At 36.2% G+C, this 23,827-nt stretch overlaps 1 protein-coding gene across 5 annotated transcripts; it reads left to right on the forward strand.

The window, feature by feature from the left end:
* The first annotated feature begins 220 nt into the window (after positions 1 to 220).
* Positions 221 to 21,957, forward strand: LOC149787052 (uncharacterized). 5 transcript variants are annotated; one of them, XM_089977590.1, is made up of 10 exons: positions 230 to 808; positions 1,317 to 1,437; positions 5,716 to 5,922; positions 8,504 to 8,618; positions 18,824 to 18,949; positions 19,296 to 19,385; positions 20,246 to 20,434; positions 20,935 to 21,092; positions 21,288 to 21,394; positions 21,847 to 21,957. In XM_089977590.1, the coding sequence occupies exons 5-8, from the start codon at positions 18,848 to 18,850 to the stop codon at positions 21,028 to 21,030; spliced, it is 477 nt and encodes a 158-aa protein (XP_089833716.1). In that variant the 5' UTR covers positions 230 to 808; positions 1,317 to 1,437; positions 5,716 to 5,922; positions 8,504 to 8,618; positions 18,824 to 18,847; the 3' UTR covers positions 21,031 to 21,092; positions 21,288 to 21,394; positions 21,847 to 21,957. The 5 variants fall into 5 exon arrangements, with proteins under 5 accessions (XP_089833719.1, XP_089833716.1, XP_089833714.1 ...); XM_089977588.1 differs by having other exon boundaries at positions 231 to 808; positions 5,716 to 5,927; XM_089977593.1 differs by lacking the exon at positions 5,716 to 5,922 and having other exon boundaries at positions 221 to 808.
* The last annotated feature ends 1,870 nt before the right edge of the window (positions 21,958 to 23,827 follow it).

Genomic DNA, 23,827 nt, shown 5'->3' on the forward strand with positions numbered 1-23,827 from the left:
AGTAATAAATAGAGGATAATTTCTTTTCCTACGTTAGGCCTAATACCTGGTATGTTTTTTAGTGTGGTACACACACAAAAAACAACCCCAAAACAACAATAACAACATTTTAAAAAACCCACAAAAACGAGTGCCGTGCCGAAGCCACGTGCTAAAATGCTTTATTATCATTTTTTTTTATTTATAGCATCAATCACAAATTGAAATATATACAGTATTAGCGTTGGAAGAGAAAGTTTTCTTTTTGTTATATTTTTTGTTCTCACCCTAGCGAAACACTTTCTGCAAATGACCTTAATAAAGAAAAATAATAAATTAACCTAAACCACTTTGAATGTCGACCGTATCTTTTATTTACACGGCATCATGCGCGGAAGAAAATACCAACTGAACCGGGATTTCAGACAGCAGATGAATTGAAGTTGATTCATTGAACATCATTAGCAATTGTACAATCAAACAGATGCAACAATGAAAAGTGGAACTATGAAAAATCGAGAATGTTAGATTTGCGAAGGATTTATTCCGAATCATTGTCTGTTAATAGAGAATTCATGTCAGTTGCTGTGTCGGCGATGCCCACACAGCGCGCCGTCCAAATGTGAAGTTGCGTTTTGTTGACAGACATAACACTGTGCCATAATTTATCTGATGGCATGTAAAGAAGCTGCTTAAATTATAGTATTTAAAAGTTTCTTCATTTTGTAAGAGCTCAAGAAATTAATTCTGGTTTGAAAGACAAGATGACGGTAAAACTCAGAAGACGTAGCTGTACAGTACCGTTGGTGTTGGAGACATCATAATAAAGGTAACTGCGTTAACTTCGCATTTTGTTTGGTAATTTGTTGGATATTATCTTTTGCTGATCTTCTTTGAGCTTGGAGTAAATTTTACATTCTGAACATTTTTATTTGCACTTATCTGCTTAATATGTATTGCTGGGATATCATATAGAATATGAAGTCAGTATAATGGTACTATATTTTACATATTTGAATGATAAAAGACTGGTAAATGATATAATGATAAACTACAAAATAAATAATTTGCCCATTATCCCAAATATGTTAATTAAAACAAACATTGAATGTAAATTCAGATATAATGAGCAGTTGTAAGAAGTAAGAAATAACATTTTATCCATTGAACCTGTTATGTGTTATCATCATCAGTTTTAAAATAAACACATGGAGACAAGTTTGCTTAAATTCTAAAATTAACACACACACACACACACACACACACATGGTATTTTAATCTAATACAGAAATGGTGACATTGATATATGCAGACCAATAGTTCTTTTTCTTCTACAGATATAAATTAAAAAGCCTAATTCTGAGAGTTTCACCTACAACATTCATGATGGGAAAGGGCCACTAATTAAGAGCTGACATATGTGGAAGAAAATACCATCCATGTTGAAAAGGGCTAGAGGTAATGTGAGAAAACATAATTTATCAATCTTATTTAACATATTGTTGATATTTTATCTCAACTGGTCAAAAGGCTAAGTGGGTTTATGTAATGGTCCAGAGTGTGTTATTTATTTCACATCCCCTTCTGTCTTTCAACAGTAAGAAATTAGCTACTTTGGAGTCCATAGTTCTGATCAATTTGTTTATATAAAACTTGGTTTTGGGCTTAAATCAACATCTTGGATAAATCTAATAATGAGCAAAATCCAAGTATATACATGTGATCATGTATAAGATTAGTTGAGTTTTTTAACCAGCCTAAAAGCCATACTTCCACAATATAGGCTAAAATCATTAAGTTGTCCTTGAAGTTTAATGAGTGTTAACCATTAATAATAATAAGGTGATCTTTCATCTGAGTATGTTACCACCGCATGCAATATTTATACATGTAGTGCAGTTTTTACTAAACTTAGAATACATGCTTATATAAATGAGATCTAGATTGAAGAAGTGAAGATGCATACAGATACATGAGGTTATAACCACTACTGCTGATTCAAGTTTGATCATGCTTGGCCATTGGGCTTATATAGTCAAGTTTCACAATGATGCTTATTATGAGTGTGATAAAGGTATGGTAGTGAAGTGACCTTGCATCTGATTGGCAGAGTTTCTTATGATTTGCACAAAAGTGTTTATGATCCAATTTAGATCTGACTTGTTTAATTATTTGCTTGTATGTCTGAGGCTATAAGCAAAATCTATGCATATAATGTGGTGGTTCTACATCTCACTAGCCATTCTTGCTACTGCTCTTAAAACTATTTCTCATTAATTTTATCAGACTTGGTGAATAGATTTATCTCATCAAGATATAGCAAAAGAGCAATTTTGTAAAAAATATATTCATTCATATTAAACTCAAATTCTGCATCTGATTGGTTGACCTTGCAAATACTATAAGGACTCTATTTCTGACAAAAAGATTATTTTGATCTAATGTAGCAGAAATGCTTATATGATCAAAACATTGAACATATTTGATGACAAATAAGAAATAGTTTTTCATGCAAATTTGATAAACATTGATAAATCGGTTCATATCATTAAAAGCTTGGAAGAGTTTGATTACATGCGAGACCATCACATATTAATCATTCTTTATTTAGAGAATTATTTTTGTCAGGATTTAGTAAAATATGTAAAATCAATATGGACTGGTTTTGTTATGTACAGCAACACTAGTTGTTTACTGAGTACAGAGGGAATTGGAGTAAGGCAAGGGTACATTGCAGTAGGTAACCTGGTTGACTTAATAACAGGATTTTAACACAAACATTTTTATCAGGAGTCTAGCATACTAACCATTGATTCACTGCAGATCCTGCCCCCATTAGTTACCTTTTAATACATAAAGCATTTGGGTTTTTTATGTCACAAATCCCATAGGGATTAAAATTAACATCATAGGTCTCACTGGATAGTTTCGTATTTTGACATCCCTCTAATTTTTAAGGTAGAAGGCATGAACCTAATTATCACAAGCCTAGCATTTATAAATTTACACATAAGCTAAATCTATAATGTGGTTCAGATTTACTTTGAGTTAGGCATGGAAATAGGTTGGCTTGTTGGTGACTGCCTGTCACAGTTAGATGAGCATTGGAGATCATATGCGTAACTTAGTCTGCAAATGAGCTGCCGACTTTTATTTGTGTCTGCTACAGAGGTAAATATAAAAAAATCTTGATGGTAGAAGGGTGATGAAAAGTATGCTAATTTGTTATAGTACTAGTGAACTTTATTCATGCATAAGGCACATACTGATTCTTTTAGTTGCCTTGTCACAGAAAAATATTGAAAATAGCTATTTCTAGTAAAAAATGAATGTAAAATGTACCTGCATCCTTTGACCCTACCAGAACCAAACTAAAAGCTCAAATTTGTGCAGCTGCTTTTGCTCATCACAAACATAATTGGGAGTATAACTGCTAACCCTACCCTCTAGCACACATTTAAGATCTTTAGAGTTTTTAAATACAGCCAGGAATTACATCACAATTAATACTTCCAGTTCAGTACCCACGAATGTAGTTCTAGTTTATTTTTAGAAAATTTTTTCCTCTCTCATTTTGGTGATGATAGAAGAGTTTTATTTATGCATTTTTGGTAGGGATTTAAAGGTAACTGTTTATTCTTGATAATATGAGCTCAGGGTGTTGTTGTCTGTATGTATTTTGGCGACAGTGCACAGTGAGTAATAAGGCCTTGGTGATGATCCGGAAGTGAAATACGTGTTCTGGTTACATGCTGTTATGTTGACAGTCAATGATCTAAAAAAAGAGCAGGTCAACCTTTGACAAGAACTTCACCGTGAAGTCATCTTTGAAGGTATTTTAGATTAACATATGATTTGCATTGATTGTCACACAGTGGAAAGGTCAGTACTGAGAAACAAATGTAGAGAACATATAGTAAAATTAATTGTGTACTATGTCCTGTCAGGGCAGTATTGGAGCAAAGTTTAAATTGGTATAAAATCTTTATTATTAATGATAGACACATGAAATTTTAATATGTCATGTATATTGACTTTTAAAATATAAAAATGAAATTAAAAGTAAAAAATTAATTTTTATTTTAAAAATTGTAATAAAATTTTAAAAAAATAAAAAAAAATAATTAAAAAAACCCTAAAATGCACATATATAATATTTTTGGGAATCGTATTAAATGTTATCAGCATGTATGTATTCCTACACCATATAAAAGCTCCAATGTTGGATTTTTGTCACATTTTGTCAGAGAAAATATCTTTGTAGTCAAAATGAGACCTTCATTAAAAATACATGAAGACAAAATTATAATTTGTATTGGCCATTCAGACTATTTATTAGGGGTCCAATCAGTTAATTTATGTGTTTACGATGGGGTCACTTCCTGAGTAACAAACATCTGCTTGTATAGCCTTCAGTAATTCTTTATAAACATAGTTATAAGGTATTTAGTGAGAGGACAGCGATGAAAACTTTATACTAGAACCTACTCAAGTTCTGTACTAAATCATTTTAAGCTGTCTGAGAATGAAATACAGGTCAAAGGGATAAAATATGCTTCCCCCAGGTATATTTACCCTTGGATGTAAGAAAAAAGCAAAATGATATAAGTTGAATACAAAATGCATTCCATTTCATTGTTCAGTTAGGTTAAGATATTATTGGTGTAGTGCGGCATTGTGGCCTATATGATGTTATGGGAATTCTAATGATCCATCTTGCTTTATGCATTATTAATTACTAATACTATTGTTAACTAACACTCTAAAGATTACATAAGAAGCATTCAAGCAAATTATTTGAATTTAACTTTGTACATGGTTACATATCCCACATGTACAAATATCCATCCATTTTAGAATGTTTGGGATCAAAAGTTCACATTCAGTACATCATATAGGCTGACATTGTACCTATAGTGAACCTGTAAAGCACATTTATGGCTATGTGCACTGAAAATATCCCAAAATGTTATTTTCATCATGAATATGCCTATGTATGGCAACATATTTCAATTTAGTACTTTGACAGAGTGCGGTATTGAAACATCAGCTGATATCTGATTCCACTCAATCAATGAGCTTAATAATTGGTAACCAACACTCTTCAAAATACCATATAAATGTTCAAATAGATCATTTGAATTATGTTTGCACATTTGATCTTAACAAGTACATTGTATATGTCCCACATATGCAAATTTCCATCCTTGTTTACAAGTTTTGGGGATGAGAATTTCACATTTAGCTGATGATATAGGATTTATTGGTGCTTATAGTTGATTTGTATGACCACATTTGGCTGTATTCACTTGCAATATCCAAAATTGTTATTTCCCTCATGAATAAGAATGCTTATAGTAACACATTCTAATTTAGTACATTGTCACTTGACTTTCCTGTATACTGGTATGTAATAATGTTTACACCAATGATCAAACCTCACCACCCCAACATTGCCTTAAACTTTATGATACATAGTCTACCTGATTAGTCATTTAACTTGTAAATGGCTAAATGTGCTTCTAGAAACCTCATATACTTTTAGGATGAATTTAACACTTTAATACATGGCCATTGCTTCACATTTCTGAGTGTCACTCTGTCAAGTTTAATATTTTCCCCCATGCTTGCAACCTTAATGTTAATTTGAAATCACCATATCTAACACATTTTAACTTCATTTACATAGATCTTACTGTTTTCTAGAATTAAGTGAAACATATTGTATCTTTTCAGGTCTAGCCTGGTATCTGGAACAAAGTGTTAGAGTTGGATCAGCTTGGAAGCTCTCCTGAGTAGTCTGGTGGTAATAGCATGGTTTCATAAGGGCATGTGCAGTGTACTGCCATAAGTGACCAAGATTAGTTCATATCACCACACTGATATATGGCACCTCAAAGACATGGCTTAGGTTTTCATGAGAGAGATCAGCACCATTTTTCAGTAAGGTAGAACCTCCCTAGAAACTATTTTCCTATCCCATTGCCACCTTTTGTTGTTATCGACATTGAAATGGAATGCATTTTTGCTATAAAACATGGTAGTGGTCCCATTAGAACTTTAAATCTGAATGTGCTATTAGTTATGGAAACAACTGCCTAAGTACCTGACACAATAAATGTGGAACATAGCACCTGTCAGTGTTTCTTTAGTGTGTACACCTATGTGCATCTGGACAGGCATATTGCGGTTTGCTGCCAAAATCACTATGAGCTATGATGCTTCACTACCCCTGGGGAAAATGTTATCAGTTATACAGACCCAAACTACCATTTGTTTTAAATATCATTCATTAGTCAACTTTTCTGTCTAAAATTTGTCAAACTGTGTTTTAAAACTTGTATGAAAATTTAAGTTTTCAATAAAATTTAGTTTTTAAAATTTAAATGTTTATTTAATTTGCCATTAAAACTGAATTTATCAACATTTGTAACTTTCAAACATATTTTCAGACAGGGCTTATCTTGTATCACAATTAGGTTTTTACTGCATTGAAAAATTCCTATAATTAAGGAAGATATAGCAAATTTAGTTTTGGTTTCTCAAGAGCACTTGGACCAGAACTTGCACCCTGTGGAACACCAGCACTACATACTTTCTGACAGGTGTCACATGTTTTCCTTGCAAGAAAATTCAAAAAGACTTCATGTATAAAGTTGAAATAGGTATAGCATGCAAATATAAAAGTTTGACTAAAATTGGCATAAAACATGGAGCCTGTCTGGAATTGCATCACAATTAATACTTCCAGTTCAGTACCCACGAATGTAGTTCTAGTCTATTTTTAGAACATTTTTTCCTCTCTCATTTTGGTGGTGATAGAAGAGTTTTATTTATGCATTTTTGGTAGGGATTTAAAGGTAACTGTTTATTCTTGATAATATGAGCTCAGGGTGTTGTTGTCTGTATGTATTTTGGCGACAGTGCACAGTGAGTAATAAGGCCTTGGTGATGATCCGGAAGTGAAATACGTGTTCTGGTTACATGCTGTTATGTTGACAGTCAATGATCTAAAAAAAGAGCAGGTCAACCTTTGACAAGAACTTCACCGTGAAGTCATCTTTGAAGGTATTTTAGATTAACATATGATTTGCATTGATTGTCACACAGTGGAAAGGTCAGTACTGAGAAACAAATGTAGAGAACATATAGTAAAATTAATTGTGTACTATGTCCAGCCTTCTAATTATACAAGTTTCATTACATTGGTCAATAATTAGTCACTTGTGATGACACTTGTAACTAATCAAACCACAGCAACTGAGAGCAGACTAAGCACTGATATTTATATGGTACAGTGGCAATATACAGTCTGTCTGCCGCAACACATGAAACAAACTGGACAAATCTGAAAGCCTTGAATTTGACTTTATTTATCTGTATGGTAGAACAGAACCTGAGTTGAAAAGCTTTTAAAGAAAGACCTTGATATCAAACCTAATAATAACTGCAGGAGTTATATTATGGATAATTAACCATTCTCTCAGTTTCAAACTGGGCATTCTATCCCATGGGGTTCTAAATGTAAACCAAGTGTAACTGATATCCTAATGAACTGTAAATACCATAGCAGCACAACAGCAGGGGACCAGATATGTCCAGATCCAGAAATCTAAGACCAGTTTCAAACTGATGATGAACCACATAAAAATTACACATCTGCTAGAACTTATGTTATGAAGATAACTTAAATTGCATTATTACTAATCCTCCTCCTCACATTCATCATAATTGAGAAGCATCATATATGTTTTATTGTAAAATAGTTTATGCAACATAATTCAGTGAAGACCTTTGCTGCCAATTTACCAGTGAACCATTTGTTTCAATGAACATATTTTATGTTGTAACAAGGAGCATCATTTAAACATTGTGATACACTTATCATACCTGTATATGAAATCTTAATACTAACACTTATACTTGCAATACTACTACTAATAAAAACACCTGCATTGATAATTTGATCATGTTCAATTGGACTTGTATCTAAATGATCACCAGCTGTATAAAAAGACATATTTTAATATATAGATATTGGATGGAATACTAGTTACCACAATTGAATAGTCATATGATAAATGATATATTATTTTAAACAATTTATATTTGCAGTGAAACATGCTTTTACATTATTTTCCCTTAAATTTCATTTATAGAGCAGTATACTCTGCATTCATTAAATTACTGACATGGTTAATAATACAACAACAAATACTGCAACTTCCAGAATCACAAAAATCAAAAGATATAAACAGAAACTTCCCTACATGTATCAATAGACAGAACTATGAAGATTTAGAATAGGATGTTAACAAATTAGGTATTCAAGTTAAAAAGAAAAAAATACCAAGTAAGCTTACTACCAAAAAATCAAACAATAACAGTAAATTTTAGTACATTCCCAGGAAACAGAATATATGATTTTTCTTAACTTGATCTGATACATCTTAAATCTATAGAAAATGATTCATATTGTATGACTAAAATATTATGTAAACAAAAATTCCATCACTTTTTTCAGATGGAACATGCATACCCCAACCCATCCTTCTTGATCATAAAGTATACCAGCATTCCACTATAAGATGGGGAGCTGTAGTGGCTCAGTGGTTAGCTTTCTGGACCTGTGAAATAAGGTAGGTTCAAATTCTACCATCAGACCAACCTGGGTTAGCTACCATGGTGTGTCCTTGGGCAAGGCACTATACTTAAAGTGCCTTGGCACTAAATAACTTACTTGTGTTGGTTTACCATAAAAGGCCAAACCAAACACAAAAAAACAACAACTTTAAAATATGAGTTTTGTCAATACTAAGTAAAGGAAAATCATACTGAAGAAATGTTTTTGTTAATACAGTTTAATGGATCTAAAAAATCTCTTTCTTCTGCAGGAGTTTAAAATGTTAAATTAAAAAGGTCATGGTACACATTGCTTTGTTCGTACACATCAGGCTCCGTAACCCATATCCAACTAAAAATTTTAGTAGAGTCTGAATAAAACATATTTTAATCTGGATGATAATATTCTTTCTCCATTCATATATTACACCACCAAGATTGATCCAAATAAGATTACATTTTACTATAACACTGAGGATGAGTATGCCTCTTAACAACTGACAAATGTGGAGAGAATGGAGTTAAACTGAACTTTGATTTCTTTTCAACCATAGCACAAGATGATCATTTATTATGAAAAAACCTGAATAAAGTTGGAGTTCATAACCATGACAGTCTTGATATAATATAAATTCAATATATTATTGTTGTCTTGAGGTATAGTTCTGTAATCTCACACAAGATCAGGGTATATTTTAGTACCATACAGTTAATTCGGGATTGTATTAATACCTATTCTGGTGAATGAACATTAAATAAGATTTACTATTTTGGAACCAGTTGCAATAAAGTTTACTAAACAAGAGAAAATATGACTTTACTATAATATCTAAAATGTAAAATCTGCAAACAGAATACTTGCTTGACTTTACACTTCAATTATTTATTTGAAATGAATTTATACAAATGGCATTAAATTGGGTTTCAGGCTGGTAATGACAATGGTAGTAGTGAATAGGGACGGTCTAGGGACTAGGGAACTTCCATGTTAAAAAGGGTATATCCACTATGGGGACTATGTAATTTAACATGGGAGAAAAAAAAATATCCATTCTAGGGACAAGGGGAATTTAACATGGGAGAAAGAAAAACAACTATTCACTCTAGGGACAAGGGAAATTGAACATGGGGAATAAATCGTCGGACTGTCTTGGGACTAGGGGAAATGGAACAGGGTCGGGACCCTATTTTAATAAGGTCCCGACCTGATGGGTCTATGAAAATGGAACAGGCGAAAATTAAAACAGGGAGGGGTCTCTATTTTTTTATTATTTTTTTAAACAAAAAAATAAAAAAAGGGGTAGGCAATTGAAAGTCAAGATCTTTTCGAGAGATAGGAATGGCCCTGAAAAGGGCCTTTGGTTTTATGTTAATATACCCTTAACATAAAGGGCATCTGTGACATCTTCTTCTTGACCTTAGGCTGCGCCTGACTGCAGGACCATAGATTAAGACTCTTTTGAGGCATCCTTGATGCTCCACATAAGATTCTTCGCATCCACAGGCTGGTGTCTGTCCTGTGGATAACTGTCCAGTTGGATCGGACATACATTGGTATGTCCGTCCGGAACATCATCGAAGACACAAGCGTTGAAGATTGTACGTCGGTCCACATGTTGGGGTGCTGAGTAACAAGTGAAGGAATGCAGTGAACTGTACTTATTTATAGGGAGAGGAAGGATTGAAACGGATTGAGTTTGTTGACCAATCCAAACACGCGTTACAAAATTCAGTCAGCCCACGTCCAGTCCGAAGAGAGCAGTCTGTGACGTCACATAGTCTATATAGATTCGCTAGCGCCTGTGCGCAGTCAATCTAAGCGACAGTTTTTCAACATGACGGAAACTCAGAAAACGATCAATTGGGGTGCACTGATGGTGGAGACTACCCAAGGGAACCCAGACTTACTTTCAGAAGAGGTGAATTGGGATTTTGTGGATTTTTTTACCTTGCAAGAATTTGTTCCTGAACCTTCGTCACCTTCTCCTTCATTACCGCACATGGAAAATTTTAGACAAAGACAGAAAGAAGAATTGGAGAAATTTATACAACAGCAAAAGGAAGCGGAACAAACTTTTCTCCTACAGCAACAGCAGCAAGAAGAAGAGGTAAGAAAAAAACAACAAGAAGAAGAAGCAGCAGCAAAGAAACAAGGGTGTCAAAATCAAACGGTCACGGTACTGTTAGACATTTTAGCGGAGTTAAGAAGTCTGAAACAAATGTATCAGACTTCTTTATTACGGCTGAAGAGAATACGACCTTCCCAAGCTAAACACTCCAACCCTGTGACTACGCCTACCGCACCACCCTTAGTGATTTCAATGAAATCATCATCAACAGTACGCAGTCCAGAATTAGGCCTTGGCCGTGGCAAAGTCTTAAGACAGTTAAAGTTGATTGTTTAAACTCACCCCTTACACCAAAAAAGGCCCTTTTCAGGGCCATCCACGTCTCTCGAAAAGAGATAGACTTTCAATTGCCAATAACTAAAAAAATTCATTTTACCCAATAGTACCTGTCTGTGTATGAGTGTGCGTGAGTGTAGGTTCTTATTTTAAAATCAAAACCCAAAGACACTTACCTTTTATAATTAATTTATTCTTTTATAAATATTTACAATTCACAATTCACAACAGAGCACTTTAAAAAGTTCATAGACTTATTCTGTCTCATTGTTCACTCTCTGTTTTTTTAATTTCTTCACCGTCATAGTCTTTTCCTCCTCTTCCTCCTCACTTTCTTCCCTTCTTTTCTTCTTCTGTTTCTTTTTCTTCACCTGTCTGTTTTCTTCCTCTTCTTCTTCCTCTTCCTCTGAAGAATCCCTCTCTTCTTCTGACTCCTCTTGTTTCTTTTTTGGGCAGTCTGGTGACCAATGTCCTTTTTCTTGACAATAATAACAGGTATCTTGACTTTTGTCTCTTCTAACCCCTTTTTTTTCTTTTTTGACGGTCTGGACACTCTGAAGACCAATGCCCTTTCTTCTGACAGATATAGCAAGTATCTTGACTTTTATCTTGAAAGGAAGGAGAGTAGTCCCTCGGCTGGTCTGAAGAGAATTTTCTAATGACCCCTCGCAAAGCTCTGATGAAACGTTCGATCTTGGTAGTCTCTTCCATCGTTGTGCTCAGTTTGAGAGTGAAATGAATAGTGAAAGGACAAGACACATACCCTTTATATACGCTGGTCTGCTATGACTATAAATTAGTCCATGGTGTTTAAACTTTAGTCATTTGACTTTTTTGCTATCGAGATGAAATGATCCAATTCATTTGAGAAGAAAGAAGAAGAAAGTAAGAGGCAGAAACGTGATCTATTGCCTCGTACCAGGGCTGAAGTCTTGGCACAAATTCATGCCAGTGATTTTGAAGAGGACATGAGTGAACCAGAATCCAAACCCTCTAAACAAAGTTTACCACCCTTAGTCAACCCTGAATAGTACTATGACATTCGAGAGACGGAAAAGCGTCCCTCTAGAAAATTTAGAACTACGGCTTACAAATACACAGTGAAGTTTAAAGATTTCAAGTCTGAAGTACTGTTAGAGAAAGCAGAAGGGTTCATCACCGACATGTGGGATTCTTTGCTCACCACACTCAAGCGACAATGTCAACCCAAAGAAGATGATCGCTTGAGACTTTCCATACAACATGACGGTTTGAAATCCCCTGTTTGGATCGAGTTTAGCAGCCCTGCAGAATTGACCACTTCCAAAGTCATGGACAAGATTCAACACGTGCAACAATCTAATGACCAGTTTGACATCACCGATGGAAAAGCCACACTGGACATGACCCACGTCTCTCCTCCTCAAGGGACCGGACAATGCAGAAAGACCTTATTGGTCAACAACCTTCGCATTACCAAAACAAGTCTTGTCCAAATTAACAATTTTCAAGACCACATGTGTTTAGCCCGAGCCATCGTGGTGGGATGAACCTATGCCGACAAGAACGACACGGTAGAATGGAAAAGAGCCTGGGAGAACATTCGAAAATCGAACCGAGCCAAACAACGAAATGAAGCAGAACTTCTGTTACAACAAGCATGCCTATCCAAAGACACATCCTGTGGCATTCCTGAGATGCAAAAATTGCAAGATGCCCTAGCTCCACGATACACCTTGAAAGTGCACCCTCAAGAAGTGCGCAGGTCTCTGTTGTTTCGAGGGAAAGACTTTAAGGATGGAAAATACATTCACCTCTATCATCACGATGACCATTTCGATACCATTACCACTATCACTAGATTCCTGGGATACAAATATTACTATGAGAAATGTGACTTATGATGGTTATAATAATCGAGAGCAACACAAACATTGTGGATCGAAATGCTCAGGATGTTTGGCCTCTCAACCCTGTCTGAGCGAAGGGCAAGAACCAGTGCATTGTCCTGCTTGTCTGCGCACATTTGTCAGCCCTGCCTGTTACCAACAACATCTGAAGATGCAAGGTTCACAGAAGAAATGTGCTTGTCAACTCCTGAGATTGTGCCCAATGTGTGGACAAGGTCTATGTATCAACAGTACCAAGGCACACGTATGTTCAGGAAAGAAAAAATGTCACATTTGTCACTGCATCGTGGACTTGGAACACCAATGCTACATGCAAAAATACCAATCCCAACCAGAGAAAGAGGATGGTCACAAGAAGAAGAAAGGCAATTTCATCTTTTTCGATTTTGAATGCATGCAAGAGACCGGTATTCACATTCCTAATTTCTGCGTGGCTCATCGAGCGTGCGAGAAGTGATTCAAGAACCTATCTTGAGTTATTGCCCTCACTGCAGTAAGATTCCTGGAGGGCGTGAAAAAATCTTTCAAGGACCGAACACACTAGCCGATTTCACACAATGGGTCTTAGACCCCATCGACAAGACGTGGAGCCAAGAGGACATCGAACATGGAGAATGTCATCACCATGCCACGGTGATGGCTCATAATTTCTCCGGATACGATGGACAGTTTCTTTTGAGATGCTATACGGAACGTGGCACCGAGCGTCCTAAAGTCACTTTGAACGGAGCCAAAATCATTTTCTTGCAAGTGGGACAAGTGCAGTTTAAAGATTCGATGAGCTACTTAGCCATGCCTTTGAGTCGAATGCCTAAAATGTTTGGAATGACAGAAATGGCTAAAGGGTACTTTCCACACTTTTTCAATACAGAAGCCAATCAACACGCCGTTCTACCCCATTTGCCTCAGGCTCACTATTACGACCCTGACAACATGCGTACCGAACGAGAAACTTTCTACGCTTGGTACCAGGCTCATGCCTCCGACCCTTTTGACTTTCAGGAAGAAATGCTAAAGTATCGTCATTCCGACGTGGACATTTTACGGCGATGCTGTGGAAAATTTCGAGAACTGTTCATGGAACACGGAGGGGTTGATCCTTTGAAAGAAGCTTGCACCATTGCCAAAGCGTGTTCCTTAGTCTACCGACAACGATTCATGCTTGAAAACACTGTGGCTGTCATCAGTCCTCAAACGACCAACTATGTCAAACGTCAATACTCGGTCAAAGCCCCATGCTGGTTGCATTACTTGTGCGACAAGGAAGACAAATGGATTCAGCATGCCCGCAACGGACAGGGCGAAAAGATCATCGGAATGCATTCGGTCGATGGCTGGGACTTAGAAAACCCCAAGATCATGTACGAGTTTAACGGTTGCTTATTTCACGGATGTCCCGTCTGTTACCCTGACCGCGGCACTAAAAATCAGTTCTTACAACGAACCATGGAAGACTTGTACCAGGCCATTTGTCAGCGACGCCTAAAGTTAGAACAGGAAGGATACCAAGTGGTGGAAATGTGGGAACACAAATACGATCACCGTTTGAACACCGATCCCGAGTTTAAACGCCTCATGGAAAGTTACCAGTTCATGGACCCCCTGAACCCAAGGGATAGTTTGTACGGAGGAAGGACCAATGCCACCTGTTTGCTGTACCAAGCTGATGAAGAGAAAGGAGAAGAAATCAAATACTTGGACGTGTGTTCACTGTATCCCTACGTGTGCAAATATTGTTGCTTTCCTGCAGGGCACCCACAATTGTTCACCGAACACATCGACCTAAAAAACATTCGACACTACGAAGGCTTGATCAAGTGCAAAGTTTTGCCTCCCACGAACCTATACCATCCCGTCTTACCTCGCCATTGCCAAGGCAAACTTATGTTTCCTTTGTGCCGTACTTGTGCTGAAACGTGCAACCAAGATCAACCTTGTCATCACACCCAGGAAGAACGGGCCTTGACGGGGACATGGGTCAGCGTAGAATTGTTCAAAGCTCTGAACATGGGATACCAACTGTTAGAAGTGTACGAAATTTGCCACTTTCCCAAGACACAATAATTCCACAAGGGTGACCCCACGCAGAAAGGCATTTTCGCAGACTACGTGGATGCCTTTTTGAAACTGAAGCAAGAAGCCAGTGGCTATCTGTCCTGGTGTCACACTCCCAAAGACCAAAAGACATTCAGAGAGAAATTCTGGGCACAAGAAGGCATTACTTTAGATCACTTTAGATTTGCCAAAGTGATGTTAAATTGCTTGTGGGGTAAAATGGCACAATGACTGTGTTTACCCAAGACGGAGTATTTGACCGAACCTTCCCGCTACTTTCAGATGATTCACGACAAAGCCAAAATCATGAAACACGTGGACGTCGTTCGTGAGGATTTGATCTTGGTGAATTACGAAGAAGATCTGAACTTTGTAGAAGATGACCCCTTTGGAAATGTCATCATTGCAGCTTACATGACAGCTCATGCTCGCTTAAAATTGTACGAAGCTTTAGAACTGTTAGGGGAACGTGTCTTGTACTTTGACGTGGACAGTTGCATTTATATCGATCACCCGAGTCAACAGCACCCTGACATCGAAGGAGACCGTTTAGGAGCCTGGACAGACGAGCACCCCGATGACAAGATTCTAAGTTTCGTCAGTGGTGGTCCCAAAAATTACGGCTACGAATACTGGGACAAACAAGAAGTGCACACGAAGTGTAAAGTGAAAGGACTTACTCTGAATTATCGTACCAGTCGAGTGGTCAACTTTGGCGTATTGAAAGAAGCCTTGCAGTCTAGAGAAAGTGACCACCTATCAACCCAACAAGATTGTACGTTTACCCACACACCACATCGTCAGTCGACCCTTGGAAAAAGTCTATCAAATCGTGTAGCAGAAGCGAGTGCGGCTTCCCACCCACTTTACTTTGCCGTATGGACATGTCGGTATAAAACATTGGTTGTAAGAGGATAGCCACCCACCAGAAGGATGACTTCGCCACAGCAAGAATCGAGTGAGAAATCCAGCGAGAACTCCAAGTTCAAACCCTACCATTTTCCAGTCTTCTTACCTGACTATTGTGATTGTGCCCGTCGATTGGACATGTTTCAAAAATGGCCTACGGATAGGGAAGGATTACCTTCTTCGTATGTTTTAGCTAGAACAGGATTTGTCTACTTTGGACCTGAGTCAGGATTGGGATACGAAGTACAGTGTTTCGCTTGCGGACTGAAGTTACGAATGGATCTATGTATCTACAAAGATTCAGCTATTCTGGAACATACTCAATGGTCTCTGCACTGCCCTTACCTTTCAATGGCCTTTCCACCCATTAAACTACGGTACAGTTATGACGGTACCTTAGAGACGGTACCTTCCAAAACTAGTCGTAAACACATTGCATCCTATTTCATTGTTGTTTCTTTTCCACATAATAGCTTATTTTTTTATAAAATGTTAAACTTTACTAATCTTTTTTCAAGATCACTTTAGTTTGCAATAATATATCTTGTCATTTATTGGCATTCTACATTGAATTTTGTAAACTAGCTATAAACCTGACCTAATTACTCAACTTAACTGCTGACAGAAACAGTCTACAGTAAATGTATTTCATTTCTATAGCTCGATGGATAAACATTACATCTTTTGAAGCTGTGCACAGAATAGGCCGACATATCACGAGTCAGGAAAACATGGGGGTGGTATCCCCTGTGTCCAAAATTAATATCATTTTGAATAGAATATTCTAGTGACAATTGCCTCTTTTCAAATGGTAAGCATTGCTTTTTTTTATTTTCGTCAATCTGTCAAATTTGGTATGCATTTTGCTTTAATATTTGAGATGGAAACCTTAGGTGCATAGAAATGTCAGACAGCATTGTACATCATGGATGGTGTCCAACATACTTTTATGATCATAAAACAAAATCCCATTGTTTTAGTTATGGCCACTGATTTAAAAAATATTCATCCAAGCTAAATATAATAATAATAATAATGAGGACTTTGTATAGCGCCTAATCTTTAGAAGCTCTAAGTGCTTTGCAACATTAGACAACATAAAAACATACACAATGATATGATTACAAAAACAAACACCATGAAATTAGAAAACATAAAAAACATGCTGAGAATATTTAAGGTAGTTAACATTATTAAGTCATTAAGTTTGTTTTTGCAGTCAGAATAAGTAGTTTTGAGAGCACTCTTGAATGGGATCACTGCGTCTTTGTGTCTAAGTTCAGTGGGCAATTCATTCCATGTTGCTGGGCCCTGGTATGCAAAAGAATGCTGTCCATGTGACTCTGTTTTCATAGTGAGAATAATGAGTATATGATTGTCGGAAGAGGAGTGTAAGTATCTTGCTTGTGAGGTCGGATAGGTATGTTGGACTAGAGTCTGTCAGTGAAACGTAGCACAGAGAACTAATGTTGTGTTTGATTCTGGATCGAATGGATAGCCAGTGTTGGGTACAGAGCAGCAGGGAGGTGTGCTCTGATTGTGGTACTCTAAGTATGATCCAAGCAGCTATGTTTTGAACTTTTTGAAGTCTCTGCAGTAGATATTAAGATGAACCAGACAGAATTGAGTTACCATAGTCCAGTCTTGAGAGTAGTAATGAACACACAAGTGTTTTAGTGGCATCAACTGAAAGATATCTGAGAATGGAGCTGATGCGTCTCAGCTCAAGATATGCAGCCTTGCATATGTTCATGACATGTTGGTGCAATGTGAGAGTACTGTCCAGAGTAACACCTAGGTTTTGTACTGATTGTGTGAATTTAATGTTGGCGTTGCTGATATTTATTGTGTGAGGTAAAGGATGTGAATGAGAAAGTCTTTGTGTTGTAATCAGAATGGCCTCAGTTTTATCATCATTCATCTGCAGCTTGTTACAAGTCATCCATGATTTCACATCAGAAATGCACATCTCTACACCTTGGATGGTAGCATCAACTTCAGTTGGGTGGCTAGATTTGTATATTTGGGTGTCATCAGTGTACAATTGGTGAGACACTGGATGATGATCTATGACACTTGAGAGCAGCTGAGTGTATAGAGTGTAGAGAACAGGTCCAAGAACAGACCCCTGTGCAACACCACAACATAGATCAACTGGGCTGGAGTGTAATCTATTTGCAGACACAATTTGTGTCCTGTGGCAAGGGCGACATGCAGATTGTACATTGCTAAAAAGACTGTTTGAATTCAGACAAGATGCAAGCTGGGATTGAACAACCTTTTGTAAGATTTTTTATATGAATTGGAGATTAGAAACCGGGCAGTAGTTCTTTAAATCCTTATGGTGTAGTGTTAGTTTCTTCAGCAGAGGTTTTACAATGGGAGTTTTGAAAAATGATGGAAATTATGCTGATGAGAGAGAGGTATTAATAACATCAGTTAGTGAAGGCAATACTGGATCTAAGCACTCAAGCAGCAGTAATGTTGGAATTGGATCAAGTTCACATGACTTTGGTGCACTCTAGGATGATTACTTAAAAATGCATTTATTGGTGGTGAGAGACTAAATACATGACTTGATACTTGTGTTTAGCATTAATTGGAAAGCTGAAGATTAGTAATCTTTTGACATACATATCTTAATTGTACCATTTAATTTACAAAATTCAATGTAATTTGCATTGGTAAAATGTGTAGCACAAGAAAAGTCATTATGAATCAGAGATAAATCATATCTTTGTTTTGTCTGGAGCTTGACTAATTTATTGCACATTTCTGTACACTATTTTGTCTTTAATCCAGGATTATTCACTGCATTCGGATGCATTTCATGGTGAAAATTCACCAGCTGGATTTAAAAGTGGTGAATATTGCTAGCGATTGTTCTGCAAACCCTGTATGTCACAAGGAGTCAGTGTATTCAAGGACTCATACAGTATTTACAAGTTCTCATTGACATTTCAGATGAAAATGAAGAACTGAAAAAAGATGAAAATCTCAAGTGGAAACCTTTCTGGTCAGCCATCTCATCCAAAACCTCCTGAAATGGAGAGTATTTTGCAGACTCCAAGATTTCCTCTTATCCTGCTGGTATGTTCTATTTAGTTTATCTGGTCTCTTTTTATTTTTTATCAATTGCTTTTATACCATGCCACAATTGGAAATTCTTTATCAAAAGTATGTATAAATTTCATAATTTTTCTGTCTGTTTAATAAGATGTGTTTAAGAGTACTTACTTACTCATGATGCTGTATATATGAGATTAGATGTTTTGTTAAAAAAAGAATGCATTTTGTGATATATTGTATCACTGCTTTATATACAGTGGTCATTGCAACCAGTATGCATTTTGTTTACATGCCAAAAAATCCAGTCTGATTTCTTTGTTTCTTTTTTACTGCAATTAAGGAGTAGTGATAATCTTTATACTCTTAGCTGCATCCAGAAGGACAACACCATCACCATCCCCATCCACTCTGGAGTGGAGAATATAAAGATTTCTCTCTGCCAGTTCCTCTGCAAGTATTAAGTATTGAGGATGGAAAAAAAATGTACATTATAGAATAATGAAACAAATACTACAGGTGTTGACTTTTATATAATCTCTTATTTCATTTACAGCTCTCTAAATACGAGTAGGTCAATTATACACTGTATTTATGAATTTAATTCTCATCTAAGTTAGTAGAACTGTTTTATGTTTGACAAAATGTTGGGTAATTTGTGGCCATACACTAAAAACACATTTTGTAGCATTTAAAAATGCTTATGTTCAATGCATGTAAAACTCATTGGTTTGTTGTCACTTCAGTTGATAATAGTCTTGTCATCTTGTAGACATTTTGAATGTTAGTGTTTAATGCTAAGGTCATATACACTGAGTCAACATCAAAATTTGTTTGCAAAATGGAAGATTATGACATGAAAGCACAAGCTCTTGTAGCTTAGATACTGTTATTTCAGAACATTGTGAGATGTTAATTAATTAAATTATAGGTCATAAAACATACTGTTCAAGACTTATTTGTGCAAATAAACAATGAATTGTTTTTCATTGATGTGTCGACTGTTCATCATTCCATTGTTTTTTTTTATTTTTCTTTCTGATGTATACCATTGTCTTGTGTAAGTCAGACGCCTAAACCATCTACATTGAATGCAGACTTTACAGACACCAGCAGTGAAACAACATATCCAGGGAATAAAAAAATAAAGGATTATGGGAAAAGTTTTCATATAAACTGTACAAAAACCATGTATTTCATTCCATAAATATATTTCATTGTTAAACCCATGTTCACTGTACAGATCTTTTTAAGGAGTTTATAATAATGATCTTGATCTTTCAAAACTAATTTCATCACAAATCTGTTACAGATTTCCAGTTCAATGTACTTATGAAACTGGACACAAATATTGAGAATTTGTTGGAGCAGCTGGCCCTCCAAGTTCATACACAAGGCCCAGACACAGAATATAGAGAAGAAATTCTTGCAATGCCATGTGATTCAGTGGAGGAACTAGAGGGCCTTTGCCAGAGGTTGGAGGAGAATCCCAAACTCTCCAAGAAGATGGTAAATTGGGGCTTTATTTTCTATTTAAAAAAACTGTTATAACCTTTATTTGCTGTTGTGAACCTCAATATGCATTATGCAAGTTCTGCAGTGCCTGTATAATTATTTTTGGGGGTGGGGTGAACATGTAGTGGTCGGCTGTTTTGTCTTACGGATGTAGGCCAAAACATGTTTAGAGATGAACATGTAACAGGTATTTTACTACATATACACTATTACATATTATGTGGCTACTTTAATTCAATCCTTGAGTGAATGTCATTTATGAAGTTAATAGATTCACGGTGGTTAATTTGGTTTATAATTGCTATTAGTACATTGTGTTGCATAGTTAATGTTATCAAATTTTTTTCAAGTTAGAGAAACTAAATTTGCTTGCAAAACCATGGCAAAAAATAACTATATACAAGCATATTTTGTCACATCGATCATGAAATACTACTACTAATAATAATATCAAAATCAAAAAATAGTAATATTATTATTATTATTATTTTCAGATATGCTACTTGAGCTCCCTTGGCAGGTTTACAATTGGGGATAGTGTCTGCAGGATGATGAAAAAGCTTAAAACAAAAAGACTGGCCAGAGTATAGTCCAAAGGGACGTAAAGGGAAAAAAGCATTTCAAGAGCTTGTGATATGTCAGGTTTTGATAAGTAAGTATGGCTTGATTTAAATTGTGTTTTTCATGTGACTTGCCAGAGATTTTTAAATGAATTGATAAAGTAACTTGAGACCACATTTCAAAGTACATGTTTTAAAAATATTCCATTGATTATTGCTGGCATTTAGAAAAATGCAATGCATCCTTTGTTGTGAAACTTTTTTAAAACATTGTATTACTCTTGCAGAAGCCTGCTTGAAAACTAATGGCAAAGCAAAGGCAAATGGAATGGAAGAGACCATATCAGAGACCCTCAAATATGCACCCAACCAACGCAGAATGATAAAAAACAAGGTAATCCAAATGACTCTTATTTCATCAATAGTGGATTCAGTTTCGTCTTTTAAAGCATAGTATTTGCAAAGCGGATGCATTTCTAAACTGATAACAAAATCAGCTTATCCTATTGCCCAGGACTATCAAAGCTAGAGTCCAGCTAACTACAATATGCATATATCTTGTCTGATCGGACAAGTGCCTCCATTTGGAATTTTTATTCACATGAAATATTTGGATGAAATAAATTCATCTTTGTGCAAATTGATTGCACCATCCACTTGCCAGAAATGATAAGTAAGTGCAAAGTTATCTTGTATCATGGCTTAACGATAGTAAGGGAAGCACAAGTGCAGTGAAGAAAATTTCATACATTTTTATAATGCTGATTAACATGACTTCTGCATATGTAACTAGTGCTGAGATGATATGACTTTATTTAAGCATTACAATTTTGTTTTAATTTGCAGGTGCCTGAGCAGAAGAAGTAATAGATAAACTTTACAGTGGAGTTGGAGACTGATTCTGATTCATAATCTTAATTAAATCTAGAAAATAAACATTAAAGTCATATTAAAATATCTGTTGTATTGTTTCCTTCTTTCATTTTTCTCTTAAAAACAAATGTCTGAACCTTTAGTCTGTAAATTCAGTGGATTCCTTATCAGCCCATCTACTTTTACTTTACACCATGCTACTTTAAAAAAAAAATGAATTATCCCCATTGGGGTAGGTCCCCCCAACCCCCCACCCTACTTTGTCAACTTACCTGCCACATTTAAATCTAATGGAAGGCCCTGCTGTAAAGCCTGTTAGTAAAACTACCCAACAAGAGGATTTCATACATTTGCAACTCCTAGGTGGATGGTAATGTTTTCATTTTTGTAATGTAGATTTGGACATTCTTGCCACCAGTATGGAATATGTGTTTCAGAAACACAAGCAGCTTTCATCAGATTTGCATATAGGTTTTATATGTTGTGAGTATGTTGTAGGAAGTTTTTTTAAATAACATCATATGAGATGATGCCAGTGGAAATGGCAGAAAAGTGTCTGTATTGTTCACCAACTACACCTTGTTCTTACAAAATGTGGCTGTTACACATTCCCATGATGATGTCACTGACAGCCATCAGTGAGGAATGCCCCAACAAGCATAATACAAATTGCTTCCATTGTAATTGTTACAATTCCATTCTGAACACTCCGGTGTCCTAGTGGTTAGAGCATCCGCCTCAGAAGCGGGAGGTCATGGGTTCAAACCCCAGCCAAGTCATACCAAAGACTTACAAAAATGGTATTAACAGCTACCTCGCTAGACGCTCAGTATTAAGAGGTTAGTGTTAGGACTGATCGGCCTGGTGTCAGGATAATGTGACTGGGTGCAACATCATGCTACATGTTTGCAGCATGATGCCCCAGTGCTATACATCACTATAAACTGCCACACTGCAGACATCGTAGCAATATGACTGAAAAATTATTCAAGCTACGTTAAAAATCCAATCACACACACACAATTCCATTCTACGATCCAGAACCAACACTAATTCCGTACTACAGTTCTTGCATTTCAATCCAATTTTGCTTTTGAAATGTAGTGCCACTCAATTCATAATGAACCCATTCATTTGAAACACTCGCAAATACATATTATTCCTGTCTACAACTAAAAAATATCTATATAAAAAAAACGTGTAACTGTGTTTTATGCAAGGGCATGGAGATGCACAAAAACTTGCACCTGAAGCTTGAATAAATCCCCGACTGTGGATAAGACTTTACCCATCGATTACCCCAGCTTGGGGATAAATTCCGACCGTGGTGATTTATTATATATCCTATGACTGCTCCAGCTTGAGGGCAAAATCCAAGCACATCCCTAAAAAGATAACAAGTATAGCGGCTCTTTACCTTCTGTAAATGCCACTTGAGCTTCCTGATGCTGTTGTATCTGCCATTTGACAGAATCACGAATGTGGATATATTTCTTAATTGCCTCTAGTTGTTGAGTTAGTTTAGCTGTATGAAATTCCTTTGTGCAGACTCACTCATTATTAATATTACAACAGTGATTTAATTACACATTACCTGTCAGCACACCGATGATAAGTCAGTTATTTTATAACACACCAACAAGCTTGCCCCTTGCACCCCCCCCCCCTTTTTTTTTATTTGGGCACCTGTGGACATGAATCTGCAAGGCTCAAATTGTAATTTTTAATATAAGATCTCAACATTTTTAAGGCCTTAATTTTAAAGACATCCTTAAAACCCCCAAAAGGTTATCAACTGGATCACCAGCCTTCGTTTAGAGTAACAGCAAGTATATATATATATATTTAGGTCTAAGGAAACACAATAAAAATGTTTGATTTAACAATGACATATTTGCCTCAGGTCTGTGATCCTGAAGTGAATATTAACTGTCCATTTATTTTCTTGGCTTTT

The sequence above is a fragment of the Sinohyriopsis cumingii genome, chromosome 12 (genome assembly GCF_028554795.1).
Source record: "Sinohyriopsis cumingii isolate HCF-2022 chromosome 12, ASM2855479v2, whole genome shotgun sequence".
Lineage (NCBI taxonomy): Eukaryota > Metazoa > Mollusca > Bivalvia > Unionida > Unionidae > Sinohyriopsis > Sinohyriopsis cumingii.